The sequence below is a fragment of the Ischnura elegans genome, chromosome 5, assembly GCF_921293095.1.
Source record: "Ischnura elegans chromosome 5, ioIscEleg1.1, whole genome shotgun sequence".
Taxonomy (NCBI): Eukaryota; Metazoa; Arthropoda; class Insecta; order Odonata; family Coenagrionidae; genus Ischnura; species Ischnura elegans.
This window is the reverse complement of record NC_060250.1, coordinates 58,870,973-58,886,704: the sequence shown is the minus strand read 5'-3', so window position 1 is coordinate 58,886,704 and position 15,732 is coordinate 58,870,973. Positions and strand designations below refer to the sequence as shown.

Below are 15,732 nucleotides of genomic sequence, written 5' to 3'. Positions count from 1 at the left end.
AAAATTGTTCGCATCTGATGGCAAAAGATTTGACTGTAAAATACAATTATTGGCTAAAATTCAATTATTCATTATTATTAAGACATTGCTTTGTATAAATTTAGTTAACAATGGATTTCTATTATGTAATTTTTAGAAAATTACCCTGTTATTTTATTTTCAATGGCTGTCCCAGCCATTTTTACGTAATATTTTTATTTATTCGCGTTTTTATATCCTCCTTGGATAAATTTATATGAGTTAGATCTAATCTTACTCATTTCTGTGCAAATTAGAGAAAAAAATGCCGACACAAATCGCCGGCTGAAACTAACGTCATAATTCTCCCAAACATATATTTTTAGGATCCTACGCCTATCACTTTCAGTACCTACTTAACGAACATCTGAAGATGGATTGCTCTGATTTTATTATCATCTTGGAATAGGCGTCGGAATTACGAAACGACCCCATGTATTTCCCATTTTGGTTAAGTTACTAAAGTCAAACGGACATCTCCAAGTAGCGGACCTATCCCATCAACGGACAGTTTTTTAGGTCCTGACAGCTGAACATGGAGCTCCATGGAAGTAACGCCTCCAAATGGCGAACGCTTTTAATTGCGGACGCGGACATCAGAAAATGTATATTTTTCCCCAATAACCTCCAATCACGGACACACTGTCAATAACGTTTTTCTTTTATTTCTGCTTGTAAAGACCCATTGAGTAGGATTATTATTTGATATTATATTAGGATAAATATTCGATACGCCTAGTGAGATAGTCCGTTAATTACGTGTTATCCTTTGAAAATGTCCATTCCTCCAAGCAACAAACACAATTTTTGAAAGCCCATTGCTTACTAAGAACTTAACCAGGAAAGAAAACATCGACCAAATTTGTAGAAACACCTTTCTGGTATATTGGTTACTGTTACCCCCTTTTTTTGCTGTCACACATTCGACACTGTGGATTTTGTGAAATTAGAGGAGTTGGGTTCTGCTTTGAATGTTTATGGGAGACATTTTCGCAGTGGGAGATTCAGTAACAGAATTCTTTTATGTATTTGGTTTTGATAATGTCACTACATGGATATACTTCATGCTCAAAAATTAGATATATTTTTATACGGAATATTTAAATTAAAAGAGTGTTGTCTCAATATTTAGAAAATAAAACAACGTTGGAAGATATTATTAGCATTATGTTTTAATTAAACTACGTAGTTACAGCGCATAAAAACTGCGCCTTAATTGTTCGTACTGCAGCCCCCTTTGAACAGCGGGCAGTTTTTCCGGTCCCATACATGTCCTCTATATGGAGGTATGACGGTATATAATTTTCCAATTCGTAGTTATGGAGAAATAAATTTAATGCTATAAAGCCGATTACTATTTAATTTGTTGCATGAAATTTCAAGATATTCACCCGAATATTTTATTTTCCATGGCGAAATCATCTATCATCCACTGGGGCCCATTTAATGGCTACGGTATTGACTTCTTCTTCTGGTCTTACAAGAGACAGCATTGTTGGTAGATTAATGCCAATTCATTATTGTTATTATTATAAGTGTGAGATAGGTGGGTGCGGAGAAATATCTCTTAAAAAATTATGGATTATTAAAATTCGTTGGTATTTTCCACATTCTAGAGTTCCGCAACGAGATGATTATTTCTCATTATTCGATACGCAGTCCGTAGCTCATAATCAGTTGCAACCCAGTCCCGATGAAGTTTTATTTTTTCAACCTTTCAACTGCTTTTAACAGGGTTGTGGCCGCTCAACATAAATTAGGAACCGTTTTCAGAGTAAATGGTCATCAATTCCGTTATTTATCTCCTATAATGCCATTAAATTGGCGCTCGTCGTTTTAACGAGCCGGAAAGCTGATAAGAGCAGTTCTCATTGACGCAGCTTAGGAAAATAAATAATCTTTCGAGTTTTTTAGACTTATGAATCTTATACGCGCCTGATTGTGAAAAAGGTTGATAACGATAACATTCTGTCAGCATGGTTTATATTTGATTTCAGTTTGCTAAGATCCATTGAATGAATTAGGATAATGAATATTCGATACGTCTAATTAGATAATCGATTAATTCAGTATATACTTACTGGTGTAGCCGCTTGTGAAGCATGTTGATTAAACTATTTTTATTGGTGCATAATATTAATTTATGTTCTAAGATAATTGCATTTGGTTCGATGGTGTACTATTACCATTGTTAGGATATATTGAAAACATGGGAATTGTTTTATAATTAAAGCTGAGTTATGATCTGAGATCCACATCGGTGAAAGTAGAGTTCCTATATCAGCGAAGTCTGAGGACAGAGCATTATTCAACGGTGGATTCGCTTGTTTCCAACGTACCATTTCAATATTCATTTTTACTCATTTTTTTGTTGCATGTAATAACATAAACCGTGTAAATTGTGCCGAATTTTTTTATTTCACATTATTTACCATTACGTTAAATTAGGATGATTACAAAATCACAATTTTTGGAAATACTATGTTTTTTGTAATTTTTGTTCCAGTCCGGTCCCAAATAAAGCACAAATAATGAGGATTCAATCTTATAGAAGGTAGCGATTCGGCTTCAAATGACGAGAATCGCGATTTTACTGGTGAAAAACTCGCGTTTGATTATTTTACAGGGATATCGAACTGGGTTGCATGGAATTTCAACTCCTTATATGCTTTTTACAGTGTCTCACTGTAATGTGACCGAAATTACGTCTTCTGTCGATGAGGCAATGCTGAAAGAGGAAGGTTTAAAATTGAGTTTTGTAGAGATTATTTTGGAAGCTTCTAGAACCTATGTTTTAGAAGGCTATCAAGACGTATGAGGCTCAGAAGTATCGGACGAGATAAGGCGAGTTATAATACGCTGGTTAATTGGCAGAAGAATCACACCAAAATTTGAAGCAAATCTCAAAGGGAATTTGTTGGAATCTAGGAAGAATAGAGGGTCTTTGGAGGCATAAGTCTCGAAACTACTGTTAGGATCCGCGTGAAAAAATCTCTGTATGTAGCCTAAGTGGATTTGAGATCGCACTTGAGTATGCCCTAACTATGGAAAACAAAGTTTTCAGTACTTTGGAAAAAATTGGCTTGTAATAGGGTGGTTTCCTATTATTTTTTAATTGCCTAAATCGAAAGATTATTACTCCTGGAGTACGTATTTCACGCTTTTAGATTTTTTAATGACTATATCTATTTTTTGCAATGAAATGAGGTGACCTTGGGGCGAGGCTTTGAGTGCTGATACGACGCAGGAAGCTAGCAGGTAGCAGAGTACCCTGCTAGCTGGTAGCGCTTGGCTTAAATAAGGATTATTAATACCTTATCAAACGAAGAAAACTTTCCGATCTTAGCCAGTTTTAATAGGTGATTGTTAAGACATGTTTCCCTGAGCTCTGTGCCTCATACATGTGTTGGTAATCTCAGACGATGTAAAACTCCTATCTACTCGTATAGAAACTAGGTCCCTGTGACGTCACGTGGAGTGGAATCGCATGGGCGCCAATCTGGCCTTTTTCAAATGAGGATAAAATTGACTATTGTCATTCGTCTAAACCAGTATTTCTAAAACCAAATAATTTGTATATTATGAATACACTAATGGTGGGTAAAGAATCGCAATTAATGCCTTTCGTTTTCTTTGATGAAGGAAACTACCCTATTCTATTACAGAAAAATCGAACGCCACTTTGGGAATGGAGAGAGGACAAAATGTAGTTAAAAAATAAAAAAGGGGGTCGAAAAGGATTCAACCTATCACCAGTACTCTTCCACAGTGGCGCAGCGAGGGGGGGGGGGGGTTGGGGGATAACCCCACCCCCCCCCAGAGCTTAAAGAAATATTTATGTTTAATCCATTTTACGTAATTGGATTAGGATTACGTATAGAATTAATCTAATTAAGAATAGAAGTGTTAGGATTTATCAATTATCCCTCAGAAAGCCGCAAAACTCGTCATTTTGAGCCATTAATCTTAAAAAAAATTCTGGAGGAGGGCCCCCGCAAATCCCGCTTACCCTGGAGGGTATGCAATACCCACACACCCCGAAGTATTAGTTGCGCCTAAAACCCCCCCAGCCTTAATTCTTAACTGCGCCCCTGCTCTTCAATACATACATGGAGGAATCAATGAACGAAATAGAACATCAAGGTATCAGCGGGTATCAATACGAGCGAAGATGAAATCAGTGTAGGTACTGAGTTCCGCTGACGGCATCGCTATCAAAGCATGATGCGAGAAAGATATACAGTACTCAATGAACGTAATTGAATAATTATTTCATGAGAGCGTCTTAAAGATAGATAAGAAGACTACCAAGATACTTGTAGGCGGGAGAGAGAAGTCAGTCGTCAAACGTCTGCCTCAAAGGAGAGATGTTGGAGCTAATGGATTCATTCATCGATCTCGACAGTCTCATCACCTGGGATGGAAGAAGCAAAACAGACATAAAGAGTGGCATAGCCCGAGATTAGACGGCATTTATCACAACAAATTTGCCGCTACGCTGCTCCAAGGGCAGTGGAATAGAGGCACGGAAACAGTAAGTGAGCGCATTCCCGGGATCAGATGAAATGGGGCCGAGTTGTGGCCTCATCCACTCCAGGTTCAATAAAGCATTAATGTAGTGAAGGAACTCGTGTGAGAAATTGAGAAATGGAGGGCTTTTAACAGGTGAGAAAACTCAGGGAAAAGGCATAAGTTTTTAAATGAATTAACGAAATCATGAAATAAGCAGGAATTCTCATTCATTTCTTAAGGGAAAATGTATGCCATGATACGCGGATCAATGGAACCGCTTTACTGTTTGCTGGCTTCACGGCACGGAAAGATGCGGTAAATTTGTTTTTAGAAATTTATTTATTCGATACAAGACCAGTTTAGCCATTGCTTTTGTTAAAATTGAAGTTATGATTCCATTACATGGCATGGCATTAATAATATTTTATCGACGAATTCTAATTTAGTTCTCTTGCTCCCAACTAAATCCGGAAAAAAATTCTCTGCGCATTTCTCAGCTCTGCCAAGTTTCTGTCTTTTAAAATTTGACCGCAATATGACCTACTCCGAATAATCTGAAAAACAACGACGTTTACGTAATCTCCAGAAAACCGCGAATCATAGTTGAAGTTGACTCTAACTGGCCTACCCGAGCGAGAATGTTATGTAATGATAGTCAGGAGAGTGTAGAAAAGTGTGCGGATGTGAATATTTTTGTTAGGAAAAGTCGAGCATTGAAATTCAGGAATCTTACAACGGTCCTGAGTATACCAACTTAGAATTGCAGGTCCTTGATTGCACCGATTACAGGATTACAAAAAAGGTAGATTAGAAAAGGTGAGGAAAAGAACATGGTTATGAACTGTAATGAAAGGAATAGATTTCTTACCAAATTGAGGAAAGGAAAAGATTATTACTGTTAGTGAAACGGGGGGCAGGCTGAGGTGTTTGGTAAAATGTTTCATCTGACCAAGCCTTAATCGGCTGATTGTTTGTGTCAATACCTGAAAGGAATATAAGAATCCTGTAAGAAAAGGAATTACTGGAGGTAGTAATGTGATTCTGGCAAGGACAAAGAGATTATCAGTGGCCCCTTTTAAGTGTATGTTTTTAACCAGTGATTACCAGCCGGCCACGCTGGTCCGCGGCCTTCAGCTGGTCCGCGAGATTTTTATGATCGTGGTTGATTACGTTAATGACAAAAGCTTACAAATGATAATGAGTGTAGTGGGGTGAGTTTGGGTAATGCTTGATTCAATTTTAGGTAGAATAGTCCGCAGACTTACGTGGGTTGGAAGCTCTGGTTTTAACTTGTTATTATAGATAATCTACTGGTTAAGGTTGGTTAACAGGGACCTTTTGATTAATTGCCTTGGTCTGCCTCCCATTTTGAATCTTCTTCTTATGTGCAGCATATGTTATCTATTCAATTTTTTTCCGGGAACTCATCTTCCTTCCCTTTATTCGCTTTCCTAACATGATTCCCTTACAAGGTTTCTTGGTTGGATAACTTTTACCACTTTTTTTAATAAAGCGACCCGGGTTTCGATGTGTAATCACCATCATCGTCGGGCGTGAATTATTATAACAAATCAGACATAAGTCATTATATTAATTAACGCATGATGATGATTATTATTCATCGTACCCGATTCGCTTTATTTCTAAGAAAAGAAGTTATATAAGTAAAATGTATCTAACCAATAAACCTAATGATGGACTACCACACCGTAAAGAATGATTGAGTGATTTTTATGATTCCCTTCATCACGGTTATCAGCATCCCCTCTCCCCTCTATACTAGCTCCATCTATACCATATTACAATCTTCATACCCCATCTAGCCGTTTTCTCCCTTTGCCATCTCTTTTTGGATCTCCTTGCCCTTGCTTTTTCGCGTAATTATTGGGTAATAAATATATTAATAAGAATGTTTAGTTGCACAAATTGCTCGCAGAAGTTCAAAGGATTTGCTCACGAAACGCATGAAATTCATAAATATTTAATTGATTTACATATAATAGTTATAAATTTCCCAATAATTTTCTCTAGAATAGCGAAGTATAGGCTGTCAACTACTGTTAAAAAAAAATGGCTGGTTAGCATAATGCCTGAATTCGAATAAGCCTTTATTTTATACAATCATTCAATATTTTCGTAGCCCTTATGCTTATAGCTATTAGATCAATTAAAGGCGGGTCAGTTATAAACATTCATTTATTTCTCTCTAATTATTTGTCTGATGATTTCGATGAACAACCTTCAGGTTTATGCGTCCATGAATCATTACATAAATCTCTCTGCTTCCTGGAGTACCGGTAGAAAACTCAATTTGCCAAAAAATGCAGTTGAAAATGAGTGGTCACAACGGCGAAATATTGAATTATATCATGTGACTGTGGTAAGTAGTGTTAGATGAGTATATTTTTCGGAAAAAGTTTCGGTGGACCAAAAATCTCACGGTTGTCAATTAAATAAGTTATTGCAAGACGTTTTATTTAACACATTTGCTGAAGACTTGCAGCTTAAACTTCAATGGTCTCTCTTTCACAAAAAGTCATAATACTTTTTTCACGCCTTAGAAATTAGTAGGGAAAGGAGGGGTGACATTTTTGTTCAGTTATTACCTCGAAGAAGAGTGAGAAACATTGAAAATAGGGATACAGTGCAATCAAATGCAAAACAAAGTCCATAATTATATACAATAATATCATCTAATGACAAATTACTATTGGCAGGCTGCCAAAGATGATTTTCAGATCCAAATAAAATGAGTAGGCAGTAAATAATGAGGAGATAGTAGTGATAGAATTATAACTGGGAAAAAATATGGACGAAATGGTGAGGAGGCTTCATTTTTCCACCCGTCTACTTGATGGAGCGTGGTTATCGTTTTTTATCGCAAAGAATAAGCATTTCCCGGCGTGAATCTTGACCTCCCGTGAGGCTTTCTAGTGAAACAAAATATTGGTACTACAACCAATTAATCAACAAATATGTCATTTTCAAGAATAAATAGTGCTTCCATTTTGAATCGTTACAATAAATAGACAAAAGCTGTGGAAAATGCTCTGGGCCACCGCCTATATGACAATAGTGACCCTATTCCTATTCAGATAAGCGATGAACTAGTCTGGTATGCCTGGTATTTTTCTAGTCCTGTGGTCAGACGATAGTTTGATAAGCTCTAGAGGTTACGATGATTAATGATTCTTATTAGAGAAGAAATGACGGGGAAACTAGCTGCAGGGTCAATGTTATCTTAGTAATGGGTACTGTGGGGTACTCTGTATAAACCTCTTAACTGGTTGGCTAAAGCATCTCAATTGAAAGGCACTCTCCACCTGCCTTCAAAACAGGGATTGAAAATTCGAAAAAAATAGTTTGTGTATGCAATCGTTTCTTTTAGGCCGTATTGTGGTTCCAAATCTAGATTCAACCGTTACATCTCCCAATATTTTGCAGCGGTTACTCTTGTGAAAGACGAGTGCGGGTTATTCTTTAATCATCAATACGGTCAAATTTCTTGAATCGCATGATTTACATTTCCGTTATGTTTTCCCGACTCTCCACCTTCAAGGGGTTAACTTCTTTAAGATAGCGGATTCATGGTTATCCCTCCGCTCATTGTCACCCTAAATTTCATTCGCTTATATCTCTGAGCCGGTAGTGGGTGGAGCGTATCCAGGATTTTTTCCTGGGGGGGACAAGGGTCTGACAGGCAAACGATCTTCTCATACTTGATATTAAAAACGAGATACAGCAATTACTGTACGAAAGATTCTCTTAATTTTAACATGAAAGTTATCAATATGGAATCAAATGATTGAGGCTCCGTTATACACAAAAGAAAACAAGCGTAGTGATAACAGGATAAAAATTTTGTCTATTTTTCCAAACGTCTGGAGGGGGGGGGGGGATATGCCCCCGTGCTTTCCGCTCCTAAATCCGCCTATGGGTGTGAACCCTGGCTTCCAAAGGTATCGTTCATCTGGTGTGGTATTTGGAGGAGGCGACAGACAGCTGAGGTCATTTGCGCCATGAGGGAAGGGTCGGTTAGAAAGGGTGGAGAGAAACCCGGCGTCCGGATTTAGCCTGATCTTAACGAAAGGTGCCAAGAGGACCACGGCTTTACGTCCTCCATCTGACGGACGGAGTGTTGCGCTTGAAATGTCCTTCGCACATCATTCAAGCAGGGATCGGACAGTCTCTGAAAATTCTCTGCACCCTCCGGGATTTGAATGCCAACGGGGTTGGATGCCTACATGCTAGTCACCACACCAACCCGATCCCCATCATTTCCCTGTTTTGCCACTTGTTCAGAACAGCTTCGGCTGAATGGTCCCGAAACCAAATGCTGTGGAGGTACGCCAATTTTGAATCAGGGTATATGGCATTGTGGTTTGGTCACGCGGCCTTATCCTACCGTACATAAATTAGTCATACTAATCGAAATGGTGCTTAGAAAGAAAATGCCGTCACGTAACCAGTAGAACGTATCCCTTCCTCAGCATACCGGCCCTCGGAAGTTGCTCCCGCACGTAATTAAAATTAGTATTAGGACAAAGAAAATGAATACTGACCGTGTCGTCGGGATGGCTCAGGACCTCCATGGGTGACTGGGATTCGTGATTTTGTTCCATCGTGCTCGGCAATTTTCTCCTTCGTTCTTCTTCTTTCCGATGATGGGATGATGGACCAGGCGGCGTGGCTTCGCAGGCAAGAGTGCCGGTTCGTGGTCTTCTCCCTCTCTTTGTGCCACAATCTCCTCCCCCGGATCCATCCATCCTTCCCCCCGCCCAGCGCCCTCTCGGACTCCGATAACGCGGTCATGGACCGCATGTGGCCGGCGGGGTCTTAGCGATTATCCCGTCTCACCAGCCAAATTCGAAATCAATTATTTGAAAATTACTAGTCTCCACGTCCTGAACAGTTTTTTTTACGATGAGAATAATAAAAAAATTGATGAATTTTCGAATTGGATGAATATTGTTGCGGCGGTTATTTGGCGGATATGAGTGAATTTTCGTTGGATTATTCACGCATCCCCCGCTTGTAGTGCATCGCATTAGTTATCGATTTCATTGTCATGCCAAGTAATTTCATACGAAAAGTGGAAGTGTGTGAGCTCGATGAATCGTCATAAAATCGGTCTCACTAATAACTGATCGGCATGTTGATAATTAACGCATAATGATGGCGTCTGGCGTAACTACGTGGGGAGATGAGAGGGATAGATCCCCCCTTCCCACCCCTCAACGTCTCAGAGAATTTTATAATATACTAATTTTTTCCCTGTTGCGATGATTTCCCGCGAAATTATGAGTGAAGCCCAAATTTCTAGCGCCAAAATGATGTAAAATTTATTTCCAGCCATGTCATTGTTTTCCCATTGCCAGAGGGGTCGCCACCCAGGCACCCTACATCTCGCTCCCAAAGCATGTTCCTAGATACGCCTCAGATGATGGTTTGGATCAGATAGTTCTGCATGTTAATGCCTTGAATCTCTGGCATATGATGTGTGCTGATAGCTGTATCTGTGTAAACCAAGTATCGGATTAGGATTTCAAAAATTTCGTAGATTCCCATCCAAATTAATAAGTGTTTAGGATTGTGTTGAGGTAATAAGTGCTGAGGCAAGATTTTAAATAGCTAATAATTGGCAGGTTAGTTGTGAAGAAAAACCTGAGATTTATACATTGTGGTCTATCTTCATTAAAATTATTTGAGTGCCCGTCAGGAGTACTTTGCTTGTAATTGTAGGCAGGCCCATGCTGGACCTCTTCTTAGGGCGGTGGGCTGCCATGGACAGAGGGCGCCAGCACTATGCTGGGGGGTCTACCGGGGGACGCCAAAGATTTCCAGGCTGGAGGGCGCACCGGGATACGTCCCAGTGGCCCAGCACGGGCTTGCCTGTAGGATGGTTATAAATATGAAGTTGCCCATTTAGCCTGCACAATTAGTCAACTAATGCAAGCAAAGAGTCTTGCAAAGCCCCTTGCAGAGTTAAATAGCCCACCCAGTGGCGTAGCAGGGGGGGGCACAGAAGGCATGTCCTCCCCTAAACCAATTGATTTTAGGAGAAAAATATAAACCTATGAAACAAATTTATTCTGCTCCACTTATGTGTTTTAGTAAAACAGCTTCCCAAGATCCCATCAATTGTGTAATTTTAAGTGCCAAAATAACATAAAATATGATTCTAGAGATAAATATGTAACATAAAATATGATTCTAGAGAAGATAAATTCACATTTTTCCGAGAGGGAGGTTCCACCCCTCTACCCCCCTAGGTCGTGCCCACCCCACCAAAACATCATCCTGGCTATCCCCCAGAGCCCACTCCTGGCTGTGAGGTAAATGGTGCCCTTGGATTGTGATTTGTTGAAATTTTGTTTTACCAGTACTGGAAAAAAAATGAAATTTTGTTTGAAATATTATTATTTACTCCATTTTTTAATTACAAAGTTGGTTTACTCTTCACAGAATAGCTTTTGATGCTTGTACATTTGATATCTTATGTCTTCACATAGCAAGCTGTCTTCCTGCAGCTGAGATAAGTGCATTGCACACCCTTTTTTGGGTGTTTCTGGAGGTAAAAAAAATCATTAATTTGTGAAAAGACATTAATATGGTTAAAGAAAAAAAAAGAGTGATTGAGGGTGCCTAAGGCATGAGTCTGGTCAATTAATAACCATTGATACGCTGATGAACAGTGACGATGTCACTGTAGAGTGGTGATTAGGTGTACCTATGTCATGATTATCAGCAGATGTACCAAGGGGCAGTGGCGCAGCGAGGGGGGGGGTTTTGGGAGTTAACACCCCCCCAGAGCTCAGACAAATTTTTAAATTTAATCCATTTTACTTAATGGGTTAGTATTACTTATATAAAAGCCTTAGGATTAATCAAATATCCCTCAGACAGCCGTAAAACTTTGAACCATTATATTCTTAACCCTTTGCACTCGGAATTTTTCAGCCCCTATACCAGTAGTCTACTCGGAATTATATTGTTAAAAGCCCCTGAATTTGAGGATGAGAACATTTTATGAAATGAAGTTTTATATTTCTCTAAAATGAAGTGTTTAGTAGACAAATTAGGCTTTCAGATTTTGTAATAAGCATCAAATATTCATTAATCTCTAAATTTTTCCAAACAGTGATACCTTCTAAAATATTCCCCCCCATGAAGCCCTGGGTGGTTTTCACATGTTTCGCAAAAGTAAATTGTCTCTCTTCTTCCTCCTCTAACGTTTCTTTTTGAACAAACTACACAGGCCTTGTGTTTTCTTTCAGAATAAGGCATGATGATATGGAGTTTTCCATTCAACCTTTGTAGAGGGTTTGATCGTTTTGGTCGGCCCCTGGGAGTTGTACCACCCATCCTGTAATCTCCAACAAGTTCTGCAACTAACTCCGTAATGAATTTCACATTCCAAATACACTTTTCACCTTTCATTTTTTTGCACTCTTTGTATAAAATGTACGAATTTACTGCACTAACTTCTAAGCCCCAGAAAAATAGCTTTCGCCACCATTTCAATGTCTTTCTTATGAAACAATAGGTACTTGTATAGTGATCAGCAGTGTCCACGCCACCCATAAATTTTGTGTAGTTCACAACGACATTCGGCTTGACTGCTCTCTGAATTTCAGCACTACCTCGAACCCTCCTTTCCACTACCTCCGTTTCAGAAGTGTCCCAGGTGCTTAGTAATGTAACCACTCTTTTGTCCCTCCATGAGAGGAGTAATGTGTCCCTGTCTCTATAGGCAACCAACTCTCCTTTTTTCATCCTGGGATTTTTATTAGGGCTGGGTTGTCTTTCCTGTTGGGCATCAGAGTTCCTGTCAAGTGGCACTTATATTTTAGCAACTCCTTAGCAAGTGTTGCGCTTGTGTAGAACCTATCAGTAAATACATGAAATCCCTGAGCTTCAGGAAGAGATTGCCTCAATCTGCCATAAAGTTCTAGTACAATTTTTGAAGTAAATGGTAGATCAGATCTAGCAAGGGAGTCAGATGTTACAGAACCAAAGTAAGGAACAAAAGAATAGATGTAACCACATCGGGAATCTGCGAGGACATAGATACGAATTCCCCATTTGGTGGGTTTTTTGGGGTTGTACGTAATGAAGCGCACCTTGCCCTTGAAACCCACAACAACTCATCAATGGCTATCTCGCGCCCTGGACAGAATTTCTCTCTGAACTTCATATCTAAATAATTCAAAAATGAGCTGACCTTCTCTTTTCTGGTTCTTGTATCATTTATCCCCGCTTTTTCATTTTTTAGATGTAGCATCCAAAATATTTGCAAAAACCTTTCCCTTGTGAAGATTGCACGAAAAAATGGTACATGAGTGACAAACTCTAACGTCCAATAATCCTGTATATTTGGCTTATGAATAATGCCCATGTTCAATATAAAGCCGAGAAATGCCTTTATTTCCTTAGCGGTGACGTCAGTCCAACTATTCCAAGTTGATCTCTTGGCTAGTATCCTATTGTGAAGTTTACTCTTAGCATAGATATTTGTTTCACAGGCTATGCTTTCTATCAAGGCGTCTGTAAAAAACAACTGAAAAAATTCAATGGGCTTCACACAGTCACCGGGAACCTGTGGACCAACGCACACTTGTCCAGTGGAGAAGGGATACCTTTTCGTAGATTGGTCATTCACACTGACATCAATCCACATTTGTGTCCACATCCACACCGAACATTTGTGTCCTTTGGATATTTGACAGATATCTATATATTTTAGCTGCCAGGCAGTGCAGAAGAGACCACCTGTGCAAAAGGCACCACCTGCCACAAGGCCTGGTCTGACACAGTAAGTTCAAGTGCCAAAGTGCAATATGTCCAGGTAGCGATAAAAATTTTGGGTAAATGCCACAGTCAGCATGCAAAACATATGAAAACCTTTCCGCACTCTAAGGGTTAATGCCAACCATGTCGTCTGGATGTTGCCGGGAAATTGATTGCTGGTTGGGAAGAGAGCAGTGGTGGGCGCAGAGGGGTGCACGCCCCCCTTTGCGTGCCCACTCGTATTACCAAACATTGCAGAACCACAATTATAACTTTTTTATATCATAAGATGGCATTGTCTTGTATATGTATGCAATAAATTTAATTGAAATTATCTTAAACTCTGCATGTGACCTGATTATTTTTTATTGGGATAATAGTAAAGGTAACTCAAGATATCTTTTGCGCCCCCCCCCCTCTTGAGTTTTTTCTTTATCCGCTTCTGGAAGAGAGTCACCATTGGAGGAGAGGGTGGGAGCAGGTCGGGAGCAGTTCATTCCAATCCCTGAAATTCTAGTTTCCTCTATTTTTGCCAGGCCCCTGTCCCATCATTGGTGGATTCACATGGATCCCTTAGTGTTTATGATGCAGCAACTTCATTTGATCACATCCATGCCTCAAGGGCATATGACGCACTGAGGTGAAATCCTCTTCATCCAACTTATCATTCAACAGGGATTTCTTATCGTCCAAGTTTAAATATAGGTACTTGCATTCATTACATGCATGAACTGCTTTCTTCCACTGTCCAATGAGTTAGTGAATACATACTCATTAAAAAGTCATTTCTATCGATTGGAGCCTGATCTATGAGAAGGTCACTCAAGGAGCATCAACAGTAGTCCATTAATAGATGAAATCTTCCCACTATAAGGGTGATTTAGATGGCTCCAGAGATCTAATAAGTTTTTTGGGATGCTGTATAGACATTTGTGGTTACTATTCATACACATTTCTTAGCAGACATTTCATCAAAGCAATTATTACAGAATTGAGGTTTCACTTTACATTATATACTATTAATTTTATCAAGAGACTTCATAAAATACCAGCAAGAGCTTATAAAATCTCAAGAGCACCATTTAAAATCAGGGGAAATCAATCAGGGCTTGGATTTGATCAGGGTTATAAAGGCCTTGAGTTAGCTTTGGAGGCTTTGTTTTTACCATGCCTGAGGACCAAGCCACTGCTGAATCACACACTATTGTCTCACTCTCAACTTTGAGGAAGTTCATTTTAATAATGAAATGAAAAAACTTTGCTTCATTCCACCAATTATTTTAAGATATGACTAGTTTTGTGCGAAAAATCCACAGAGACAAAATCATTCCCCTTGACCAGGATTTGAGCCTGGATCGAGTGATTTCGATTTACGGTCAAGTGCTTTAGCCAGTTAAGCTACCAAGGCATCATTCCTCTCTATGGATAATTGTGGACACAAGCGGACTATGTGTTATGGACTGTTGAGCATATGATGCCACAAGCAGTCCAAATCGTGCGCACAGCACCACAGCCGGAGAGCAGGCTCGGACTTGGAACACATAGAGGTGTTCGCTCAAGACTAATTTTAAGTATACCAAGACTAGCCATGGTGAAAACTTTTACGGGAGACACCTGCAATTCACCATTGCTGGTGACTCCCATAAAAGTTATCACTGTGGCTAGTCCCAGTATACTTAAAATTATGACTAGTTTTGATGCAGCGACATCATCATCAGATACAAAGACTCGAATCCAAGGCATGATTCTTATATTTGATCCAGGTAATGGGGGAGGAAGAGGGTAGGTGGAAGGGGTGGACACTTCTTGGTGGGGGTAGGAGAGGAGGGGGGGGGTGGAAAACCGTTGGCAGGTTTGAGTTTTGAAGGGTTGCTGGTGACTAACGATGGGGGTGTCCATGGGAGTGGGGGAGAATTTAAGGGTTAATGAGGCTTCTAGGAGAGGTAAAAGGTTTTTAAACAGTATATCATTAAGAAGAGGATGTTTCTTCATATACCTCCTTATCTCTAACTCTTCCTTTCTGTCCAGTCTCCTCCCTTTTTCTTCATGGTGCTGAATTTTTGGGGTGAAATCACTAGTGTGGTTTTCTTCCCACAGGTGTTTCACAAAGTGGGACTGGGAGAGGTTGCATTTCCGGAAACACCTCTTGTCCTCCTCTGCTCTCATCCAGAAAGTGCAGCCTCGTTTGTCCAATACAGGCTGCAGAACACTCATTGAATTCTAATAAATATTATGCCACTTTGTCAACAATGACTTTGATATCTTGAGAGTTGTCTGAAGAGCAAGTTCTCTTCAGACAACTTCAAACTTTGGAGGAAATGGATGAAGTGGTATCAGACAAGTCTTTTGAAGTACATATTAACTGGATATGTGGTGGATTCCAGATTCGAGGAGGAAGAAGAGGAAACTTCT

General features: G+C 39.5%; 1 protein-coding gene across 1 annotated transcript in view; it reads right to left on the bottom strand.

Moving 5' to 3' along the window:
* The window catches only part of LOC124158940 (protein henna), a 49,280-nt gene extending 39,946 nt beyond the window's left edge, over positions 1–9,334 (bottom strand). The window contains exon 1 of the mRNA XM_046534375.1: positions 9,093–9,334. Within this exon, the coding sequence (XP_046390331.1) occupies positions 9,093–9,296 (204 nt within the window). The 5' untranslated portion in view covers positions 9,297–9,334. The remainder of the gene's footprint in view (positions 1–9,092) is intronic.
* Between the last annotated feature and the right edge of the window lie 6,398 nt (positions 9,335–15,732).